The following is a 25,013-nucleotide window of genomic DNA, read 5'->3' as shown; positions in this document are numbered from 1 at the left end:
TGGCACAAAAAATAAAATTCCACGGCCAGATGTGCTCCCAGAAATTGGTTATATTGGTATAAATTGTATACCATCATCTTTGCTGGTGTTTATGCTATAAGTTAATAAAAACACATAAAACTGATGAGTAATAGTACAGAAATGCAGTGAAAATAAAGTTGTTCAAATGTAAAAAATACCTTCCAATAATTTCCCAACATATGGCATCTCTGCATTGAGTGAGTGGATGATGGGTGCCCCCATCCACCATTTTAGTAACCAGAAAATATGGTAACAGCAAGTCCAAATGAGATATAAGCCACATATTGATACAGCCTTTATTCTTCCTAACAAGTACTTAGGTTAATGAGCACACCAGAGAAGAACAGGAACTCTCTGCCAGCGCTGAGATAATGTTGTTGCAGACATCATCATATACCAGTACAGTACCCCATGCTCTACACACATAAAATTAGAAAGCCCAAACAGAGGTACAGTGTACAGAAGACGTGAGAAGTATGAACATAAAACCTTGTCCCCTATTTTCATCATCATCCAAACCTTTCCCACCTTAGGATTTCATTTATGGTAAATAGATCAAGGGCAGCTATAATGATAGTACTGTACTGTATATTTTTTCTCTTTCTTGACCTATTTGTGCATTTTTTTTTTTTTTTTTTTTTTTTTTTTTCCCCCCCAGGAAACTCCATCCCTCTGGTTAGCATATATATTAATAACCTAATTTTTCCCATATTCTACCATCCTAGGAGGCCATAGTGAAGATTCTGAAGATGCGAAAGAAAATATCAAATGCGCAGCTGCAGACTGAACTGGTGGAGATGCTCAAGAACATGTTCCTGCCCAGTAAGAAGCTCATCAAGGAGCAACTTGAGTGGCTCATAGAACACAAATACATGAAACGTGATGATGACAACATAAACATATTCATTTACTTAGCCTAGCCGACATCTTCACCCAATTGTATATATATTTCATCCCTAGCAGTAGGGTTCATGGCAGCCCTGCATGGTCGCTCTGTATAAATAATGTTGAGAGTTAAATGTTGCCTCAATTTTTTTGGTGGCCTGGTGGTTTGGGTATGTGGTGTATGAAGGGATGGAGCCAGTAGCCTCTTCACTCTGATGCCATATGAATTATTTTCTTGCTATAAACAGACATTATATTCATTTTAGGATTTATTTTTTGAACTGGAGGGGTTACATATCGCTTTCATTAACCCCCTCCCACTAATAGAGGTTTTCTCTAACCAATAAAATCTGGAGATGGCAAGAAGAAAATAAAATACAGGTCATTGGATTGAACGAGTTAAGAAGAGGAACAGATAACAGGAGAGAATAATGGGTGGGAGAATGATAGTATAAGGAAGAGAAAGGAACAGGAATAATTGCATATGTGAATGGCCAGGTGCTTAACCCCACTTATCTGGTGATGTGTTTATTGCTTCTTTCCTCTTACTACCAGTTTTATTCAGCTTAGGGGAGACCATTTATATTGGAGGGGTCAGTGAAAGTTACATAAACCTCTCAAGTCTATCCCGACTTGCATAAACTCACCTGGAGGTATACTTCATTCCAGATCACACTAAATCTTGGCCACAAATCACATCCTTCCATGCCTGCTCACTCTTCCTCTCTGTAACTCATCACTTGCGTCACTTGTAACTTTAGACCATTCCGTATTAGAATTATAGTTACCGGTACATGTGATGGAGTTTGTGATGGAGAATGTGTAGATTTGGAAGAGTGAGACTCATGGCCAAGTGTAACTCTAATTTGGTGTAGACTAATATGACTGGAGCAGAGAATAGATCATGGTATTGAAGGGGTTAAGTGTGGTTGGTCAAGCATAAGGCAAGAATGGGCAGAGCAGGGTAGTTCACACCTCACTGCACTTACATATCCACACAACTAACAACTAGAAGAATAACCCAGAAATTGTTCATGTTTGAAGAAATCCATTGCTGTGTACTATGAATATCAGTTCTTATGTGATTAAAGAAAATGCTAAAGGCTCTTAAAAAATGAGGGACAGAATGAAAACCCTTGAGTTAAACCAAATACTGCAGAATACTTAACTTGTGTAGATGGGCTAAAATGGTTTGCATTCAGTATAATGAAATTTAACGAATGATAGGTTTATATTAACACTATTGTGGGCCAGCCTTGCATAGCTTTTCTACCCCGTTCCTGGGTGAGTTTCCAATGAAATGAATATTTGATGCCTGTGTATTTGAGCCAAGAAAAATTGCCCCAGCAAATGACACACTAGTGCGTCATTGGCCCGGAATCAGTTGGTCAACAAATGACGCGTCGGTACGTCATTGGCCTGGAATCGGTTGGTCAACAAACGATGCGTCGGTACGTCATTGGCCGGGAATAGTGTTAATGTTATATATATATATGATTATATGTAGTACAACATGCCCTTGTTTTATGATGGGGACGTGTTTGGGGAAAAAAAATCCATCACATAACCATTTACCATAGTATATTGAGTCATTTATAGCATGGGTTCAGTGGGGATACATATATGGCCAAGGGTCTCCCACCCAACATAGTCCAAAAACAAGTGTCCAACTCACGTAACTGCACTTCACTTGCTGCTTGAACACAGCACCATTCTATTGATCCATCACCAACACTAACGCAGTAGTGACAAGTACCAAGGCCAGCTTTGAACAAACAGTGACTAGACTTACATGAGGGTGATCATATAAGTGAAAAAGTGATTGTACATTGACCAGCGAGGTTTGGTATGGAATCGTAACTATCATATAAGCAAAAATTCCATCATATTTAAAAAAAAGGTCCAAACATTTTTTGTCATTGTATTAATGAATCATTGCATGTCAGTTCATAGTATAACAAGGGTCTGCTGTACGCAGTCTTTGCAAAAGTGCCATGCTGGTCTAAAACTACTGCACATTGAATCCTAACTCTTTGCTTGTGAATTACCTACTTTACCTTTTATTTTGGCAAATCTCAGATGATTTTACTTTGCTGAAGCAAAACCTGGAAATCAAAGTGTTTTTCTTGACTAACATCTTGGCTGAGAATGAAAAATTTTGCATTTTAATTCCAACTGACAGTGAACAGTTTTATTCATCTTGTAAAAACAGGCACAGTAAAAGGGTTAGTCACTGAGGTAGTGTTACAGGAGGTCAAGAGGAATGTTGGTGAGAGCCCCAGTGAAAACATCTAGTGTCAGAAATGATGGCAACATTAGCCCCTATTTTCATCAGCAAAAGAGGGTCTCCAGTATGTCTTTCTTACCGATATATTTTGCATATTACACTTCTTTCTTTTCATGTTATTTATATGAGTTTGATATTGATATAATATGCATAAATAACATTGAATATTAATGTGCTATTTGCAGGTTTTAACTGGTAAGGAAGAGGTGCCAAGGAGCCTTCTTAACTGTAAAGATACAATCCATTGCATTGATGAAATCTAGTGTTTCTCACCTCATTGTCAGCATACTCATCTTTTCACAGACTAGGAATTCTTGTAACTAGGTGGGTGGGCACATGTATATAATGCCAGGGTGACCTCTGGTGGGATGAGTGGCAGCAGAGGTGTGCTTGGGAGATGATTTTAACCCTTTCAATATGCTGAAGGCCTTCACATAATAACCTATTGAATCCAGATGGTCTAGTGGTTAGAATGCTGCAGTCAGAGTGATAATTTTACATATGTTTGATCCTCAAAAGATGACTGGATGTTTTTTGATCATGTAATAGGAGCAAGGGAAGGATACTATTGGTTCAAGGAAGCCTATCCTCAAATCCCTACACCACAAAAGGGTATTATGAGATTAGCTGTTACTGATTCTGGCTGATGTCCTTCTTAGTTTATTCTTGCTGTCTCCGGACTTTTTTTTTTTTTCCCCTCCCCCCAAGCCTTGGAGAGAGTGCAAGAGCTGAAGGTATTAGACATAGCCTTTCTTAACCCCTTCATGTCTGAAGGACTCTTCTAAGTCAGAAAAAGTCAACTGATTGTAGCAAAAACAAACTGTAAAAACACATCACCGGATTGATTATGTTAATCTTGCTGCCATTGGATATTGTTCAGGGTTGTAAAGGCTTCTCTTAGGGAAGGGTTTAATGAAGGCAGTTTAGGTATTTAATCCTTCAAGTGTGCAAAGTTTCTCCTGAGCTGAATAAACAATTTGGAGATAGCATAAAAAAAAATAATCTATATTGAAGGGGTTACAGAGTTTGCAGGCTTGCAGGTTTTCCACAAGAGTGTAATATTCGTGTTTCTGTTTTTATCACACTTGTTCCTTGGTCATGTGGTTTCTTTATATATATTTTGTATAGCAACTGCCTACACTGCCAACTAAGACATGTAGGCATGAAATGCTGTACAGATGCCATTTTTTCATTTTTGTTAACAGAGTCAACCACAATGGTCCAGTCTCAAGCCATTGTTTCTGCTCACCCTCTAATCCTGTCCTAGGTTGAAAGGAAGTTATAACCAATATTTCACACCAAAGAGCTGTTGTTGTTGTTGTTGTTTAACCCAGATCCGTATGGTCAAGCTGGCCAGTTGACCACAGGTAATTAACTGATTCTGTGAGACCATCCTACATGTATAGTAGAGTACATACACTGTGTAGGGATCTAGTGCCCCCTTGAGGTAGACAGTGTTTCACCAGGGTCCCTTTCACATTGAGATGCAGGGAAATAGGTGGTGGTTTGGCTCCTGGGTGTTGGTAGTCTAAAGCATTTCTAGACTACACGGGTAACTGTGTCATAGTGAGCTGTTCATTATCCAGTCTACAAAGTTGTAAGCTACAGGTATCCCTTATTTAATGTTCATTCATGTAATGTTAATTTGTTTTTATCTGGTTAGTGTTAACTTTTTTTTTTCTTTCTTTCTTTCTTTCCTTTTTTAACCAAAATTATAGCTTTTAAATGGGGAGGAGGGAAAATGTAGGTCACATGCATTTCAGATTTCTGCTTTTCATTCAGCATGCCAGCCATACACAGCTATGCATTTCCCAGCCTGCACAGTTTACAAAGCCCACACTTGCAGTCCACTGTGCACCTCACTCTCAAAAACCAGCTGCTCACAACAAATATTGTGGGTTTCGATCTGGATCTAAGTAACCTTTTGTGTATTGTGTCATTCTATTTACCTCAGCACTAGCAATTGTGTTTTGTTCTGCCTTGAGCTTGGTTGTGTTAATGATAATTCTGTTGTGAAAGATTTGCATCAACAGTAATTGTGAAAACAAAAAATGCACTTGAGCACTTTGGACCATCACCACCTGGCAGATGTGTCAGTGAGTGTGTAAGAGGGTTCCCAAATTATGATAAACATGCACCATGCATTATTGCTGGGAATGATAATTGATATTGTTTGAAGCCCAAAGTGATAGTAATTGAAAGATGTATATAACATTATGATTGTAATAATGTTGCTGAATAACCAACCCACTTGACCACCACCATACTCTTCATATGCTCAAATATTGTTAAAGTATGCCATAATTATAATCAATATGATTTGTACATGATCCTCACGAATGATATTTGATTATGTTTGATGCTCTTAAGTGAGAATCGCTGAGAGATATGTAAAATACATGCTTTAAACAATGTCACACATTAGCCAGCCCACACGATCACCACCACTGTCCTCATGTGTTGAAATGTTATCAAAGTGTGCCATAATTACACAACAGTACAGTATTCTAAGTACAGTATGAAGTGTGCATTTCAGTTCTGAATGACTGTTCATAATTTTTGAACTCCAAAGTGACAAGAAGCAAGTGGTATGTGTGAGAAGTACAGGAAAATAGTTGTTGACTATTAGATCATATGGTAGCGTTTGCATAACATTGGAACCATCATTGTGAAAGATAATATGTATTTATTTATCATTGACTATCAGAACACTGTATTATAATATCTGCGTAGCATAGGCTTGTCGTTGCAAATGATAATTTATATTTTGAAGTCTCAAGTGAATGTGTGTTTCTATAGCATTGTTGTCTAGATTCCCTTGCTTCAGGGAATTGTAAAGCAACCCTTCGGCAAATGCTAGAATGACCCTTGAATCTGACTAGGTAGTCAGGCATGGGATAATCCCAAGTCCAGAGGCCCATGGCTTATATCTGGCTCAGCCAGTCTTGCTTGCGTATATGGTGATTTGAGGCTCGAGCTTCACACTACAAAGTCAGGCTCAGGTTGTGGCCATGGTACACACCTTTGAATATTTTAAAATCAGCCAAGTACATTGCTGAATTTTGAATCAGATTCAGGAAATAAGGCAATGTAAACCAAAGAGAAGAAAATAAAAAGATTTGTCATTTTGCTTGGATTTTTTCCATGCTGAGGTTTGGCTAGGTCACATCTTAATTTTCAAATATTTATCAGCACTGCTGTAGCCTATTTGATAAAGTTTACCTGTTTTTTTTTTTTTTTTTTTTTTTCTATAGCCAGACACCTCAATCCCATAAGGGGTGGCCACAAACATATCGCCTCTATGTCGTCCTGCCCCCTCCCATTTCATTGCCCTCCCCCAGCTCATAAATAAATTTGAGTGAATGCAGCTTTCAGTACATTATGAGAACTGGAGAACAGCCTATACAGTATTTTGATTTTCCAGTAGTTAATGATACAGTAGTAGGCTGTAAAACTTGCAAAATACTACACAAGAATGGCATAGTAGGCAACTAGGTTATAATAATTTCAGTACTGAGGGAAACTTGTAAGAATAGCATATATAATACTCATAATCTTTCCTATAAAGTTAGCTGTAATTACCCACATAGCAGCAGACCTTAAACTAATGGTTCGATAATGGTTTGCCCATGGTTCTATTTGCCTGTAATAGGTGCACTTCAGTTGCTGTAGGTTTTATTTGGTAATTGTTTTCATTCTATCTGTCTGTCAGTTAACAATTTTATGCAAAAACTACTGGTTTGATTTTGACCAAAATTACAGGGATGATGGGCAATGACCTTCTGATCATCTGATTAAATTTTGGGCCAAATTGGGCTGTAGTGCCCCCCCCACCCACCCACCCCCCCCACCAAAAAAAAAAAAAAAAAAAAAAAAAAAAAAAAAAAAAAAAAAAAAAAAAAAAAGCTATATCTCTTTCAAATTCGTCATATCAGAATGAAACCAAAACCTAAAGGTGTTTCTTTCAAATCTGCATCCTATAGCATGCCTCATTACATCAGGGGGGTCACCCCCCCAGTTAGCGGTAGGGGGGTCAGAGTCAGGTGGGTCGGGCCTAAAATTTCAAATGGGCATAAAATCGTCAATTTTCACCCGATTTACTCCAAGTATGGTGTGTGACATCTTTGACTAGATATCCTGTTGTGTTTATACGTCAGCACTAAAATGACTGCCGGGGATGGGTTTGCTGTGCCTTGGCACCGCTTCTTGCTTAATGGTGTGTAGACGTTATGAAAATGATGAATTTATACCAGATATTTTATGAACTGGGAACAAACCTCAAGTTAACATTTAGACAGTGAATGCCTAGAAGCTGCTTCTGAAGAATTCAAGGCTAGCACAGGTTAGTTTGAGTGCTTTAAAACCTGAGCTCACCTGTGCAGCTATAACTTCAGTGGGGGAAATGGCAAGTGCAGATGAAAAGGATGCATGAGAGATGCCTGAAGTGTTCAGGAAGGCAGTGGGATACAGCCCCAAACAGTTCGTTGATAATGTTCATGAATACCTTCCAGTGGTGAATGATTGAGCTGAAAATATTGAGGTGTTCCTTCCATCCAACACCACTGAACTCATTCAGCTGATGGACCAGGGTGTGATAATCTTTAAAGCTTATTATCTCCATCCTGCGTTGGTAGACATGAGTGAAACTGATGGGGAGCACAGCATAACCAGCAGAGAACTTTTACACAGTTACAGCGACAAAAAAAGTCATGGATAACATCAGTGCAGTGCGGGATGTGATGTTACAGACTTAATGATATGTGGTACAAGATATGGCCTGAGTGTGTGCACTTCATTTTGGGGTTTAGTGTTGTGTTGGATGTTCACACTGGTTGGATTTGATGAGGCTAATCAGGTTAACATTCAGAAGCCTCTGAGCAGCCACATTAAAGACCTCAGCTGTGACAGTTTGATCAACTTAGAGCTCTCTCAGTCAGCCAACTTCAGCAAGATATGGGCAGACTTGAATGAAACATCAACCTCTTTGTAGAACATGACCTTAGCCCCAGTAGGAATGCCACTGTGAAGCGTGACTTGCTGGGATTGACATGTTACTGTGACATGTGCCTCAGTGTAAGTGTTGGCAATCAACTAGCAAGCACAGTTTTAAGCTGGTCGCCTCTAGCATCGCCACTTTATGTGTGTGTTGCACATACGAAAGCATACATGTCATGCTTACAGCCTCCTTGATGCCGTCATAACTGCACTAAGACCAAGCATCAGTCTTGAGCATCTGGTGATACAGTGTCAGAGCCACCTATTGAACTGTTCAAGAAATGTGGGCCTCCTTTCCAGATCTAAATAGTGGCCAGAATGGGAATGCAAGAGAGCGAGAGGCCACTTGGCAATACCTGTCCTCCAGCCTCGGGGAGGAAAACGATGATGACCTAACATATTCCCCAGACTTATCGTTTGTGTTTCAGTATTATGATTTCATCATGTTTTATGCTTGATAATTTGTTTACAATGGTTTATTGTGGCAGTCTGTGGCATATCAGGTGGTTATACACTAGATAGGTTTTGGACTTGGGTTAGGTAAAAATAGTCAAGAGGGCCAGTGTTGGGATTTCTGGTAATATATCTCAACTGAGCCCAAGTTACAATGTCCTCATTTTAAGATTAATTATCTTAACAGTAGGGTTTTAGGTAACCTAATGTCATCATAAACAAGGGATACCTGTACTACCTAACACCAGCCAACTGGTCTTCATGTGGTGTGAGACCCTAGCAGTGACTTTTCCTCAAGGCAGTTATAGAATTAATAGGTGAGCAGAAACATGGTAATAAGTGCACCACTGTAATCAGCAGTATGCATCAACACTTTCTACTATCCTGCCCTGCTCTTTTTAGATTTTAATTAAAGCTCAGGTTTGGAGAAGATGCAAGCCAACTGGAGAAAAACACCCACCCAGTTCATCTCCCGTAGCCTCGCCTTAATCGTGCCCTCATGCACACCAATGTTGTAAATAATAAGATATTATGAAAAACTAACCTCTTTAACCCTTTGAATCTGGGTGATGTCAATTTAGTTTGTTCATGCTGTTGCCAAGCAATTTTATTCAGCTGAGGAAAGGCCTCTTCTATTGAAGGGGTTTATTAATGTTATATATAACCCCTCTAGTTAAAAAAATTTATCTCATAAGCTGATTAAATTCATCAGGAGATGGCAAGAATTAAATGAAATGATGTCCCCAGGCTCAGTGGGTTAAGGAACCATGCCAACTGTCCAGAACGGCAACAAAACTATTATGACAGCCATAGTGGTTTTTACCGGTATGTTAATGTGACTGTTAGAACGAACAAGATGGGGCAGCACAGGCACTTACCAGCTGAATCACCACTCATGTCATTACATTTGTCCATTGAGTCCTCAGTGTCATTTTTTTTTTTTTTTACGGTAATTTAAACAAAAATTTCCACTTGCAGTTCCATTATTACTTTTCCAGATTTGCCAGTTTCCCCAAATTTACAGTGCCAGTTGTATGGAGAAAGCCGTGTTCTTTTGGAACACATCTCAAACTTGTAATGAGGGCGGACTATTGTTTTGGTCATCTCTCATTCTTGGGGGGTTACCAGACTGCCAGTGGCTACAGTTACATTTGTAATATTTTGGTGTAAATATTTCTAGTGTAATGCGGATCTCATCCTCTTGTTTATATTCTCCCAGGGAGTGTCCAGCAGTATAATTTTGAAAATAGTTACCTGTTGTCCCATGCGTTTGGTGTCTTGTTGATACCTTAAATCTGTAGTTGTATTCAAAGTGCTCTTACTAAGTCTATATGGCTGTAGTTATTCTAGCCAAAGATTCTTACTGTAATCCATTAATTATGTAGACAAAATTAAATAACATCATAATGTTATGTGCTAATAACTAACATAAAATTGAGTGAAGTTTGCTGTATATAGTTCTCACTTTCTTTTTCACTGAAACTCACTCATCCAACAAACATTAACATACAGGATGTGGCATTCAGCAGAAGTGCACTTTCTTCAGAATTAAATATGTAGTCTTTTTTTTTTTTTTTCCCTTTCCTTTCATTGTGGGAATGGGGTGGTATAGAGAGTAAAGCTTAGTTTAATTAAGCATAGCGTTATCAGAGAACTTGGATTCATCTTTGGTGGATATTGTTTTACCATTTTCATGCTCCTAAAAACGCATATGGCGAGCAAAATTTTAAGCAGAAAGCAGGAGCAATTCCATATAAATTGATTTAGAAATGTCAATATTTTTAATAATCTGTTCAGTGCCAAACGCTTACCACACCATTGTAACTTATTTGATACTCTTTGATCATATTAGGTCTAGTTTGTTTAATGACATTTCAGGTTTTGAATTCAAAATATAATATTTAGATAATTTCAGTTATCTTTTTTATATCCAGTGAAAGTGATTCTGCAACAGTAGGCACAGAAAGGAGTATCTCTCTCTCTCTCTCTCTCTCTCTCAGGTGTAGTTACACATTCAATATTCAGGCACATTTTAATAAAAATCAAGTTATATATTTTTTTTACTCTGAATCAAAAGTTGTATGCAATAAGCTTTAAGTGCAAATGTTGCAGGGAGAGTAAATGTCATGAGACAATGTGCATCTATCTTATGCAGGTGCAGCTATAATTTGTCTTGCTGTTATAGTACTTCATATTACATGGAGATAAAATAAAATTACCATTAAGTTCAGGTCATGTCAACATGCTGTAAACCATCCAACAATCATTGGTATACTGTATCATTGTATATCACATGCTGTGTTTTATATCCACTCATGTCAAGTGTTGTGTTTGTTTAGTTCATCCTTTGCAGTTGGAAAGTATAGAAATTTCAGTAAACTGCTGCATTAAAATGCAATTTGCCACATTGCTAATTTGCAGACGTATACAAACACAGTGTGGGGGAAACCTGGCTAGTAGATGCCACCCAGCAACATTGTTATTGTTCCCCGACAGTCCCGTGCTGACCCCATCTTGTTGTATGCTGTGATGTTATTTTAAATAAATGATTATTCATTATCAAGGAAATTATCTGAACCATCAGAATACTTGCCATAGTTTTAAGTGTGGATTATATATATGTGCCATCATTTGTCTGAAAATGTATTTGTACATAATAGTACATTGCTGATCACATTAACCATATTTTAAAATCTGTACAAAATAAGTGGTAAGCTGCTTAACAAAGGAGTGCAGCTAATACAACACAGGACTCAACAACTACTCAACAAATCTCAAATGGGGATCTTTTAGTTCATTATCCAATTTCCTCATTCTTCACTTGGGGTTGGAAGATGTAGGATACTGTTCTGCATTCTGATCTCTATCCAGATGTTTTATATCATTCATTTATAATTTAAGTATAGTTATACACAAGTAATATTGTTAGTGTTCAACAACTTATTACAAGAGTAATTTCCCTGTCCCATTTGAGTACTTCTTTTGTATGGGACTGTTCTCTGATGCACTGGGAAATCAAGACCGACCTTCATGATGTGCAGATTTTGTTCATTGGCTGCACTGCACTCTTACAGTTTTTAATATACTGGTGGTCAAGTGAGCTCAGGAGCTTCAGCTAGATGTGGCCCATAGGTGTTAATTCTGAGGAGTGATTGGGGTTTCTTGCTAATGTAATGCCATTATGAGGCAAGCAACTGGCTAGTCAATTAGCCTCTTCTCTTTTATATATATATATATATATATATATATATATATATATATTTTTTAGTATGAGAATAGGGAAGGACACAAGTCAAGAGTGAGAGCAGTGGAAATGAGTTATTTAAGAGGAGCCTGTGGAGTCACATGGAGAGACAGGCTGACGAATGAGAATATAAAGGAGCGTTGTGGTGTGGATGTGGATGTGGATGTGATAGGAAGCGTTATGAGGAACACACTGAGGTGGTTTGGCCATGTGGAGAGGATGGAGGGTGAGAGACTGGCGAAGAGAGTGTATGTGAGTGAGGTGGAGGGGGGAAGAGGGAGGGGGAGGCCGAGGATGAGATGGAGGGATGGGGTGGAGAGGTATATGAGAGAGGGGGGTGTGAGTTGGGAGCAGGGCAGTGAAATGGTGGGGGACAGGTCGACGTGGAGGCGAATTGTTTGTGGCCACCCCAAACGGGATTGAGGCATCTGGCAATAGATAGATAGATAGATAGAATAGGGCATAGGGAACATTTCAACGGAAAAAGTGAATGGAAAAAACCAGCCGGAGTTGTGTTGCCCGGCCAGGCTGTAGCTAGGCAGGTGGGGAGGCAAGGCAAACACAGAAAAATGACTAAATTGGTAACACTGGATGTGAGTACTAGCGGTACTAGCAGCGCTGCCTATAGCTACACATTGGCAGTACTGATAGATGATACAAGACCACACTTGAAAGCCCAGGTGATTTTAAAAAATCCCTGGATCATGGATGTGATGCCCCGCAGTACGGTACTTATGTAACGAACGTCACGGTCGTGACGGCCTGCGGGTAAGGGGTTAACAATAAACTGCCATATTGTAATTCATTACTACATTTTATGAGATGTACATTATACATTTTGACAACTGCAGCAGTACAGTAAAAAACTTCCAACAGCTGCATTTTTTGGCCATCCACCCAAATTTAACATTCCTCCTATCTACACAATCATCCACTCAAATTTACCATTCCTCCTATCCACATAATCACTCATACCACTCACTAATTGTGGCACTACCTTCAGCTGACTGCACAATGAGTGAAGTCATTGTTTCTCATTACTTGAGAAACCAGTTACAGTCAAGTGGCCTAAGTCACAGCTACGGTTCTGGAACAAGCCCGCGCCATAGAAAACCGTGCCATACAAATAACTAAACATATGGGAAAAATGGAATTTGGTTCTGGATGTTTGCCCAAAGTCCCCCTTTTCACCCCACTTTTTCCCATTTTTCCCCACTTTACACAGGCACACAATCAAGCAGTCAGTCAATGCATGTATTACATGTAACAATAGGCACAAAAAACAGGAGGGTGATCAGCCTTCTGTCTACTTGGGCACAATGCAGTCGTTCATAAAACCGCTATGACCGGGTTAGTGACGAAGCACCTATCTCTGAGCTAAGACGAAGTATAATGCCTCCCATCATCATCATCACGTATATAAGAATGATTATTAATGTGTTAAATGTGAGTTTTGTTGACACTTGAGCATACAAACTTTATCAAATAAACTTCTTCAATCATTGCTGGACCAGGCAGCCTCTGCCATCTTTAATGTTTTGGTCAGTCAGCTGATCGACCAAAACATTAAAGATGGCAGAGGCTGCCTCGTCAAGCACTGATTGAAGAAGTTTATTTGATAAAGTTTGTATGCTCAAGTGTCAACAAAACTCACATTTAACACATTAATAATCATTCTTATATACGTGATGATGATGATGGGAGGCATTATTCTTCGTCTTAGCTCAGAGCTAGGTGCTTCGTCACTAACCCGTTCATAACGATTTTACAAACAAATCTATAAACCAGTCACAAAACCCAAAGAATCTTTAATGTTTCACTGCTTAACAAAATGAATTTGGTGAAGTTTAACCTCCTCATAAGACAGAAAAAAGTCCATAGTTGGAGCACTTGTAGTATGGAGCTGAAGTGGTCACCATCTTCTTTGTTTACAAACAAGGGAACGCATGGACCGCCATGGGAATTTGCTCAGGCGTTTCAAACCTTGCTGTGCCATAGGTATTTTATGTGTGGTTGTTCCCCCCCACCCCATGTCGTAGAAAACTGCGGCATGGAAGTCCGCGCCATAGGCGACAACTGTATTATGCTGGGTGGTGGAGAATCACTTGATGTAGTGCTGCCAACTTCTTCCACCTTTATCATTCTATTTGTGTCTGCCCTCCTCTCTCCCTATTTCTCCCATCCGTCCTATTACTTTTTATTACCCATCTTTCCTTTTCGGAGGGCTTTACATTAAGTGACAAGCCTAACTGTTTTCTGTAAGCCACAAAACTATTTACAATGCTAGGTGGTTACCATATAACCAAAACATATGTGTTCCCTACGTGTCAACAAGTGGGTTGGCTGAGGGCTAGTGCCCCTCCCCATTAAATAACCAGCTAAAAACAAACAGCCACCCCATTCAGGATTATGGCATCTAGCCACGGATAGATGGGTAATCACATAACCAAAAAATAGTGAATGACTAGTGGTCTTGTGGGTTATGACACTCAAACTGGATGTGGCCTATAATGGTTTACATCAAAAGAGTAACTGGGGTTTATTGCTAATGCCACTTGAGATGTGACTGACTGCCCCACTTTAAATGTCAGTACTATGTAGGTTAGCCTCAGGCCTCTATGGGACAATATGGGATTGGATGACAAGATAAATTGCATTTTCACCCTCAGTCTAACTATTAACAAGTGGTTTCAGCAATAACCTGTATAAAAATATTCCGTACATCATGTTTCACAGCCTTCCATGTGTACTCCTATCAAAGCATGTATTACTCTAAGTGGCCTCTTTTTCTGTCCATATCTGTATCTTTATGTCCATATGAGATCCACTGAAGGAGTGGACTTTCTGGAGGGAGAATGATACATATACATACATACATCATCTAATCCTGTGTTGCCCCATGAAGAGTGCAGGGGCCTGGGGCTAGGCAAGTTGGTCCTGACATTTAAGATGACAGTGACCAGCCTCACTCATCCCTGAGTGGCATTATGTGAGCAGTAAACCCTAACCACCCCTTGGATATAAACCGACCCAGGCTCAATTTGGTTGGAGCGTCTTCATTACCCACTAAACCACCACGCACCATAGCTTGGTTATATGGCTACCACCCAGCATAACAGATGGTTTCTTGGTGTACAGGAAACCATATGGCTTGCCACTCAGTGTAGGGTCACCCATAGACAGAAGGAAGAAGAAAGACAGAAAAGACATAAGAGGAGGGAAGGAAGAAATGAAAGGGCACCCACCAGAGGGCAGCACTACATCGAGTGAGTAGATGGTGAGCACCACCACCTATCACAAATGATATCTATAAAATTGGCATATAGGCATGAAAAATGTTTCACCAAGTCATCAATAAGGTATGTTAACCATGTCTGTTCTAAAAATCTTATTTTACCTCTTCAGTGAGGTAGCACATTAACTAAACCTCTTAATTTCCATTAACTAAAAGTTCTTACACTTACAGATTCAGCATCAGTGGAAGTTTCCAAGAATGTCACCCCTGCAGATGATGGGAAGCTGTAGATTTATGAGTTGGTTTTCTTTTTTTTCTTGCTGCCAGTACTTTTTAGTTTTATCTTTTCTTGTGTAATTGTGCCCTGACTGCTACTCATCTCCATCTCCTCTATCAGTTTCTTCTTTTCAAGCTTCTGGACTTTCCTTTTCTTCTTCAGGAGTTTTAATTTCTTCTTCTCCTCCTCATCAGGATCTCTGTAAATATTACTTTTTTTTAAAGGTACATCTTGGTAGAAGTATCTAGTGTGGCATAACGACTGCACTGACTGCATGGTGCTATAAAGAACTACAGTATTAAGAATGTGTACAACTAAATGATACCTGACCACTGACTGTACAGGCCGTTGTGATATGGCTGCAATCCACACTTGCACAATAATTTGTTAAAGGAGTTGACCAATATCTCAATCTCACACTCAGACCAGTCCCTCAATCCATATCAGACACTCCTCAACTTTATCTGACTACCTCACTCATGGTCTACCTCCATCCCTTTGCCAATTTACCTATGGTATATATCACTGTTACCAACCCATCCAATTGTTCTGTTCTCCACGTGGACAAACCATCGCAAACCATATACAGTCAGGCTTCGCTATACATCTGTTCGATACTTTATGTGATAAATCACTATAATGATGAACAAAAAGTCTGACCCACTTTCGGAATAATGATGGTAAAATGCCTTTGAACTCACTAGAAATTTTGTGATGGCCACCTATGAAAATCTCATGCAGATGTGGTAAGCATGCAAGCTGACAGATGTTTGACCCAAGATGGCCACCTAGAGTTTATATGTGCAGTACCCCCATCTCAGGCCTCTGCGTAGGCAGCTTCTTCTGTGCCACCCCTTTGAAGACCCGCCCACTCGCTTATGTGTCCCATGCCTGTGATCATCTCCCATGCGTTCTCTGAGTCACCTAACATTTTCGTTTCTGTAAGGCCATTGAAACACCATCACTGTTACCTCTCCTTTCACTGATCCACCTGGTGAACATGCCTACATCTTTTCTATCCTTAATGACCCAAAGCAGCTTGTGCAGCACCCTACCTGTATCCCTGACTGCTTTGGAGAGAGTTCCAACATACTTGACCTCTTCCTTACAACTAATCTTTCTGCTTACACTGGTAATCTTTTCTCACTGCTGGGCTTCTCTGATCACAACTTCATCACCTTAACCTGTCCTATTGATCTGTTAAGGCCTGTGGACCCTCTAAAGAAATGTTGGTTGTGGCACTTTGGAGCTGCTGATTGGGAGGCCCTCAGACAGTACTTCTCTGATTTTCCCTGGAATGATTATTGCCTCCATGGCTGACAGCCATCTGAGTGTGCCTTGTGCATTATGAAGGTTATTCTCTTGGGCATGGAAGCACACATTCCTTTTTCACATCCTGTGGGGTGGAAAAAAAAAAAAAAAAAAAAAAAAAAAAAAAAATCATGCTTGTTCTAATGCTGTCCACAGGGAGAAGGCTTACAAAAGGTACAAGAGCCAACCCACCCCTGAATCTCATCTCTTTTATGATTCTTGCCTGAATTGTACTAAGTCTGTTCTTCGCACTGCTAAAAATAACTTCATTCGTACTAAATGCTCTGAATTCTTCAACTTGAATTCTTCCCACTCCTTCTGGTACCTTGCCAAAAAACTTTTCTAACAACCTTACCTCATCATCCTTCCCTCCTTTTTTCCACTACGATGGCTCTGCAGCTATTTCTTTGACTGATAAAGTAGAATTCTTTGCTCTTTCTCATCCAGTTCCACCTTAGACGATTCCAGTGCTGTTCCTCCATCACTTCCCCCTTTTAACTTGCTCATGGCTAACATGAAAATTTCTTCAATCGATGCATTTTCTGCCATCACTGGCCTCAATAATAACAAAGCATATTGGCCTGATGGGGTCCCTCCTGTTGTCCTCAAGAACTGTGCTTCTGTGCTTACACCCTGCCTAGGTAAATTCTTTCACCTTTGTCTATCAACTTGTACCTTTCCTTCTTGCTGGAAACTTGCTCTCATTCAGCCTGTCCCAAAGAAGGGTGACCATTCCCATCCTTCTGACTATTGCCCTATTGCTTTAATATCCTGTGTTTCAAAAGTTTTTGAGTCTATTCTAAAAAAAAAAAAATTTAAAGCATCTTTCCTATTACAACACTCTTTCTGATCATCAGCATGGGTTCCTCCAGGGATGCATCACTGGAGATCTTCTCACCTAACTTTCAGACTCCTGGTCATCCTCCTTTCGGGATTTTGGTGAAAGCTTTGCCAGTGCACTTGACATCTCAAAGGCTTTCGACTGAGTCTGGCATAAATCTTAAATTACAAAACTGCCCTACCTCTCTAAGTTTCCTTTCTGGTCGTTCTATAGATGCTGTTGTAGAAAGCCACCATCCTTCTCCTAGAGCTATCAACAGCAGTGTTCCTCAGGGCTCTGTCCAATAACCAACTCTCTTCCTTTAATTCATCAATGACCTTCTGAGCTGTACATCTAACCTTGTCCACTCATATGCTGACCTTCACCTTTCCATTCGTTTCCCACAGCATCCATTTCAGCAGTTACTTCAACAAAACAAGGGATGAGGTTATGGCATACCTAATGTCTGACTTGTCTCATACCTCTGATTGGGGTAAAAGTAATCTTGTTATTTTTAATGCATCAAAACCTCAGTTCTTACATCTATCAACCCAACAAAATCTTCCGCAGGAATGTCCTCTAATTTTTAACAATATCCAACTCAGTCCTGCATTATCTTTATATATTCTTGGGGTTTCATTCTCTCAGGATTTATCTTGTTAAGATCATATTACCTCCCTTGTACAATCTGCTTCCAAGAGATTAGGTGTGATAATCCGACTCCATGCCTTCTTTACCAGTACACAGTTGTTGACTTTATACACAGGTTTTATTCACCACTGTATAGAGTACAACTCCCATGTGTGGGAAGGCTCCCTACATACAGCTCTTCTCAATAAGGTGGAGTCAAAGGCTTTTTGTCTCATTAACTCTTCTCCTCTTACTGGCTCCCTTCAACCTCCATCTCTTCGCCGCACTGTGCAGCTTTATCTCTTTCCTATTACTACTTCAATGGTCACTGCTCCTCAGAACAGTCTGCTTGCATCCCTCAACCACTACACCAGGTGCATGGCACCCATCCAGCGACAAACTCTCATCCCTTTTCTGTCCAGCTCTCTAATGCAAGAGTTAACCGTTACTCCCAGTCCTTCACGTATGCGACAGGTCAACTCCGGAACTGTCTCCCTCTGTCTCTACTTCCTACTGCCTATGATCTCCAGTTTCAAATGCAGTGTTTCTAGGCATCTCAAAATTAATGGATCTTGAATTTGGCTCTCTGTTATCTTGTTTTTGTTTTTACTTGGAGGGAACAATTTGTGGGCTCCTGGCCTTTGATTCCTTCTTAAAAAAAAAAAAGAAAGAAAGAAAAAAAAAACATGCAAGTACACAACGGATCGCGCTGCGGGTGACAGTATTTTGAGGATGAACTTTTTGTGTGTGAAATAAATGTAATTCATAACTCTGAAATCATATACGGTGCTATCCCCATTGGAAAGTTTGGTATTACTGATGCTGCTGAGGGTAAGGCATAGTCTTTCCTCTGATGTGATATTAGACACTGTTAAGCACCACAAGGGGGGGGGGGACAGGGAGTGAACAGGATCACTGAGGCCCTTAAAGCTGCCCCAGTCCACGGTCTTGAAGGTAATAAAGAGATCAGATGCTGTACTTGTGGCACTGCAGAACCTGCCTGCCCTGACTGCTAAACAATTAACCACATGGCAGCCTATAATGGAAGAGATGGAGTGTCTCCCATCTCTGTGGGCTATCCTCTTCACCAGTTTCATTTGCACTAAACCTTTTTATTATAAAACTTTGCAATTACAAGCTGCAGCATTGTCTCACGCCATAAAGTTCCACTGACAAAGACTGACCTGCCCTCCATGATTAGTCGTTTTCGTTTATTAATGTTGCGACGTTCATCAAAGTCTGACTGGTCCAGCCTGATCTCTTGCTCTCTTTTTGACACATTCACCTGCTTCATGATCTTCCGCACAGTGCTTTCATCAATCTGAAAATATGTTGTTAATTTGTATACAATCACATTACACTTAAAGCTCAAGTTCATAATACACATTTCCTTATGGCTTTTCTGATGATCATTTTAAACTAGCTTTGTAGAGTATTTTATTTCCTACTGGATACCAACTACAGTACAATGATACTCAAGATTCCATATCCCCTGGGGAGGGGAGAGGGGAAAGAATACTTCTCCAATATCCCTGTTTGTCATAAGAGGTGACTAAATGGGCCCTTTATCTCCAGTCTTTCTCTGCTTACTGTCCTCTTCTGCTCTTCTGTCCCACCTCTCTTCTTGATACAGTATGTCTGTGTTTCTTCCAGCCTTTACTTTTTCTTTACTCTTACAGTGCCATATAGCCATATTATGACTTGGTGCTAATTCTTCATTATTCCTTCCTTCCTTCAATGTTTCATACCTTTATACAATGAAGTATACAGGAAGTTTTACTAATATCAAATTTTATAGTAAGAGTGAAAAAATAAAAAAAGCCATCTTACTTACTTTTCCCCACTTAAATCAAATTTATTTTCAATAACTAATCAAAATTACATGGAAATGCTGTTCTGTACTACACATAAATCCATCATCATCCATCATCCAGTCCTACTTTGCCCCATGAGAAGCGTAATGAACTCATAAATTCCATATAGTCTACTATAAAGCACTAGTAATTACAACTAGTCTATGTAACCAACTAGTTCTCCTTCACTAGCCTTTAGTTCTGTCATTTTCCTCCTAGTTTCTGCCTCAATTGCCAGCAGAATCTTGATGTCATGAGGTGTGATGAAGGAGATGGCCTGACCCGATCGTCCAGCTCGAGCTGTTCGGCCCACGCGGTGAATGTAGTTCTTTGGCAGGTTAGGGATGGTGTGATTGATTACCAACTCCACCTGAACACCACAAATGAGAAACAGTTTCAACCAGAGTAAACTATCATCCAAACTCCAAACATGAAAAACATTTTGAGAACAACAGGCTGGATTCACTATAACCTTCTCTACCTGTTTATGGCCAGATACTGTAATCATGGAGGGGGGAAAGCCATGAACATTCTCCCATATATATATATATATATATACCCCTCATCCAATCCTATGTTGCTCCATGAGGAACATACGAGTCCGGGGCTAGGCAAGTTGGTCCTGACATTTAAGATGAGTGACCAACCTCACTCATCCCTGAGTGGCATTACGTGAGTAATAAACCCCAAACACCCCCTGGATATAAACCTACACAGGCTCAATCTGACTGGAGTGCCTTAATTACCCACTAAACTACCAGGTGCCATAAGTTGGTTACATGGTTACCACCCAGTGTAGTACAGGAAGCCAACTGGCTTGTCACTCAGCGTAGAGTCACCCATGGGCAGAAGGAAGAGAAAAGAATGAAGGAAAGAAAGACAGAAGATAGAGTGTAAAGTCACCCTTAGGCAGAAGGAAAAGGAAAGACTGAAAGAAAGAAAGAACGACAGAAGAGGAAGGAAGGAAAAGAGGAAAGGGCAAACACCCAAAGCAACACTGCATCGAGTGAGTGGATGATGAGTGCCCCCACCTACCACCTATTTGATATATATATATATATATATATATATATATATATATATATATATATATATATATATATATATATGTTCTGGAAAGAGGTGAAGAGAGTATGACAGGGTGGAATTGAGGTTAGCAGGGGAGTGAAAGATAAAAATGGTAGATTACTAGTGGAGAAGGGAGGAAAAGTAAGCAGATGGTGAGAACACTTTAAGGAATTGTTGAACATACAGGATGGAAGTAATGCAAGTATAAGTCGCTGGGGAATGGCTGGGAGAAGGAGGGAGGTGAGAAGACAGGAAGAAATCAGTAGGATAGAAGTTGTGGAAGCAATGAAGAAGGTTAAATTGGGGAAAGCCCCAAGAATTGATGGAGTGTGAGGTGAAATGCTGAAGCATGGGGGAGAGATAGTAGTAGAATGGATGTGGAAGATGTGCAGATTGGCCTGGGAGGAAGGTAGAGTCCTGGAGGATTGGAAGTCAGGTATAATTATTCCCTTGTACAATGGAAAAGGGGAAAAAGAAGTGTGTGGTAATCATAGGGGCATTTGTCTTCTTAGTATAATAGGAAAAGTGTATGGTAGGATACTTATTGATAGAGTTAGAGAAAGAACAGAGGAATTAGTTGGAGAAGAACAGGGAGGCTTTAGGAAGGGAAGAGGCTGTGTAGATCAGATATTCATTCTTAGATCTTTAATGGAAAAGTTTCTAGAGAAGGGAAAGAAGTTGTATGCGGCTTTCATGGATTTGGAGAAAGCATATGACAGGGTGGATAGACAAGGATTGTGGAGAGTAAAGAATATATGGAGTAGATGGGAAGTTGTTAAATGCTGTGAAGAGTATGTATGATGGTGCTAAGGCTGCAGTGCGTGTGGATGGTGAACTAAGTGAATTTTTCTCTTTGAAGGTTGGGTTGAAACAGGGATGTGTCATGTCTCCATGGTTGTTCAATCTGTACATGGATGGGGTAATAAAAGAGGTACAAGGTAGGGTAGCGGATGTTGGAGTGGCCCTGGTGAGAGAGGACAGTGTTTGGAAACTCCCTGTACTGTTGTTTGCAGATGCTACTGTGTTGTTGAGTGAAGACGAAGGGGAGCAGCAAGGCTTGGTGGATGACAGTCAGGTTGAAGTGGTAGCAGTGAACAGTTTATATGTCAATATTCACAAATGCTTGGAATAGAGAGGATTACAGTGAATCAGTTTGCAAAAGAGCAAAACTGACCTGAAGCACAGAAACTCATACCTACATTCAAAGGAGAAATGATCAGTAAAAAAACGGCTTGATGCAAAATCCTTTTTTGCTAAACAAAGAATCAGTTGTGGAACAAATACAGAAGACATAAAAACAGACTGGCGTATGCAAGGTACAACCTATGAATATAGACAGCTGTAAGGAGGGATGCCTAAACATGATTTGAGGGACAGTGCCCAAATGTGGCAAGAAACCTGTGATTTTCTATAACTATGTGAACTACAACATGAAAGTAATGGACAAGATACAATGTTTGACTGATGAAGAACCTATAATAGTAAAAAAAAAAAAAGAGATGTGTATGGTAAAGACTACAAATTATTTGGCTGGGTAATAAAGTGCAAATAATTAAGTAAACCTTTACATAAAATATTCACTAATTAAGACAAGGCAAACTACCAAGGTTACGGAAAACAGCAAACATTGTGCCACTGTTAAAGACAGGGGTCAGGAAAAGACCACTACATTATAGACCAGTTTCATACAAGCATAGTATGTAAAATAATTAAAAGACTAATAAGGAGAAGATGGGCTAAACACCTTGAAAAATCATGGGCTGTTAGGTGCAAGACAGTTTGAGTTCAGAGCTGGGAGATCTTGTGACTTGAATTCACTAAGTTTCTGTGAAAGAGTATCTGAAATTATAGTCATGCCTCAGTATGTGATGGGGTTACACCAGGTGGAAAACTCATTGCACAATGAGTTATTGTATACCAAGGTTGATATGACACGGGTTCAAAGGGAATAGGGAGGGGGTCACAGGCCACATAACCTTTTAAAAAAAAAAAAAAAAAAAAAAAAAAAAGCCCTTAAGTTTGCCCTTGGCATCATCTGTAGCAACACACTTCCCACTACGGGTGGCATCCTTGCCAGACATGATTTCTAAGTCACAAGTTTCAGTATTTCACACAAAAAAGTTTTCTTTCCACTTAATATAGCTCACTGTTCTATTTATTGTGCATCTGCATTAGCAATGGTGTTTCATTGGCCTTGCATGCACAAAATGGAACAAAATGGAGGTGCTCACAGCAAATGAAAATACTGGGAGGACATCTTGGGTAAAACATCTGACAGTTGGCCTACATTGGAGGCACTGTGTATGCACGGGATTATTGTACATGGCCATCAAAATTACAATATAAGCAGAGTTCCTCATCGTTATTGCAAAACAAGGTGTAACTTCTAGTCCATCGTTCTACTGAGTTACCTCATATCGAACTGACATGTACTGAGATCTTAGTGTACAAGAAAGAGTGAGATGGATGGGTTGACTGTGTTTACCTGGACTTCTAAAAGGCTTTTGATAAGGTACTTCACCAAAGGCTGATTTGGAAACTCAAATACAAAGATGGTATTCAGGGAAAATTGTTAAAGTAGAGGAAACTACTTGGATCAGAGGAAATTAACACGCGGAGTTCCTCAAGGCTTAGTTTTAACTCCACCAATGTTCTTAGGCTATATAAATGATGAAATGGAAAATGTTAGCAGTAGCTATATGAGTATGTTTACTGCTGATGAAAAATTTTTCAGATCTATGAAGAACAGTTTCAAGTAAAGAAATGCAAAAAAACATTACAGTATTAGACTATGAAAAGAGTACAAATGTAAGATGAAGTTGCATGCAGCAAAATGCCATGTGATGCAATTTAGGAGAGGAAATAATAGACCCACATGGAAATCCGTGAGGTCATAACTTCCCTCATTAACTCCTTCACAACAAGAAATCTCCTTTAACCCCCAAATGCCGGGCTATTTTTAACAGTCATTGCCTCACTAATGGCAATTTCCCGGAAACCACTGAAAATTGCTTGTTTTCAAATCAACATCTCAGAAAGTATTTCACTTAGGGAAATGAATTAACGACCATTTTACTCACCAACTCTTCCTCTTGCGAATGAAAGTATCCCGAGGTCTGTTGGTCATTGCATTGATGAGTAATGACGTGTGGAAAATAACTAATTTTTGGCGCAAGAGCAGGATGTGTTCTTGAGTCTGCTCGCAGCGCTGATTATGGCTTTGCTCTCAGCGTGATAATGTCACTACTAGATAAACTAGACACTGTTGCATCCATGGCATGCCTTATGGCACTATCACTGAGTCGTCTTCTAGCATCCTTGGAAAGAGGCTTGGCAGGGGTGGATGATGCAATTGGCTACAGGTGGTGTGGACGGAATCAGACAAATAGGAACCTGAAGACATCATTGTACACCTGGCAAAAGCACGGGACAGATTGACTCTCACTTGTGTGCTGTAGATGGACTCCCTCCCTACCCTTTAGTGCCAAGATGAAATGGCGGCTGGTTCAAATGGTGGCGGGAAGACACTTGCATGCATAGCTGCTACCCGACAGCCCCGCTAAAGCCTGATTGTGACATGTATAGATGTTACCCAGCAGATGGGGGTTAAAGTGAATTAAATCAACTGCAGGTGCAAGAATAAACACAAAAATTACAGCATCACTAGACTGACTCAGTTAGCAATGAGGGACAGTAAATAACTTTAGTGTGGACTAATGAATCAATGAGTTTATTTCAACAGTCTTCATGAGTACCGTACACTCACCAGGGGTATATCCAGACCACGGCTTGCTACATCCGTGGCAACCAGGACTCGAATCTGTGATGACTTGAAGCGAGCCAAAGCTGAGAGACGCTCTTTTTGTGGGATCATGGAGTGCAGGCAAACACACTCAATTCCAAGGGCGTTCAGCAACATTTTCAGCACCTGTAT

At 39.9% G+C, this 25,013-nt stretch overlaps 2 protein-coding genes across 2 annotated transcripts in view; one reads left to right on the top strand and one right to left on the bottom strand.

The window, feature by feature from the left end:
• The window catches only part of Cul5 (cullin 5), a 53,984-nt gene extending 53,043 nt beyond the window's left edge, over positions 1-941 (top strand). The window contains exon 16 of the mRNA XM_080276598.1: positions 747-941. Coding sequence (XP_080132724.1) covers positions 747-941 — 195 coding nt within the window. The remainder of the gene's footprint in view (positions 1-746) is intronic.
• An 11,379-nt stretch (positions 942-12,320) lies between these two features.
• Positions 12,321-25,013, bottom strand: part of Dbp45A (putative ATP-dependent RNA helicase Dbp45A) — a 40,025-nt gene continuing 27,332 nt past the window's right edge. Inside the window, exons 6-10 of the mRNA XM_080276607.1 lie at positions 24,846-25,007; positions 20,205-20,381; positions 19,343-19,479; positions 15,350-15,596; positions 12,321-13,971 (exon numbers count right to left, since the gene is read on the bottom strand). Of these exons, the coding sequence (XP_080132733.1) occupies positions 15,413-15,596; positions 19,343-19,479; positions 20,205-20,381; positions 24,846-25,007 (660 nt within the window). The 3' untranslated portion in view covers positions 12,321-13,971; positions 15,350-15,412. The remainder of the gene's footprint in view (positions 13,972-15,349; positions 15,597-19,342; positions 19,480-20,204; positions 20,382-24,845; positions 25,008-25,013) is intronic.

Source organism: Coenobita brevimanus, chromosome 65 (genome assembly GCF_032717465.1).
Source record: "Coenobita brevimanus isolate Jiangsu-jjx chromosome 65, ASM3271746v2, whole genome shotgun sequence".
In the NCBI taxonomy this organism is placed as follows: domain Eukaryota; kingdom Metazoa; phylum Arthropoda; class Malacostraca; order Decapoda; family Coenobitidae; genus Coenobita; species Coenobita brevimanus.
This window is presented reverse-complemented; position numbering and strand designations above follow the sequence as displayed.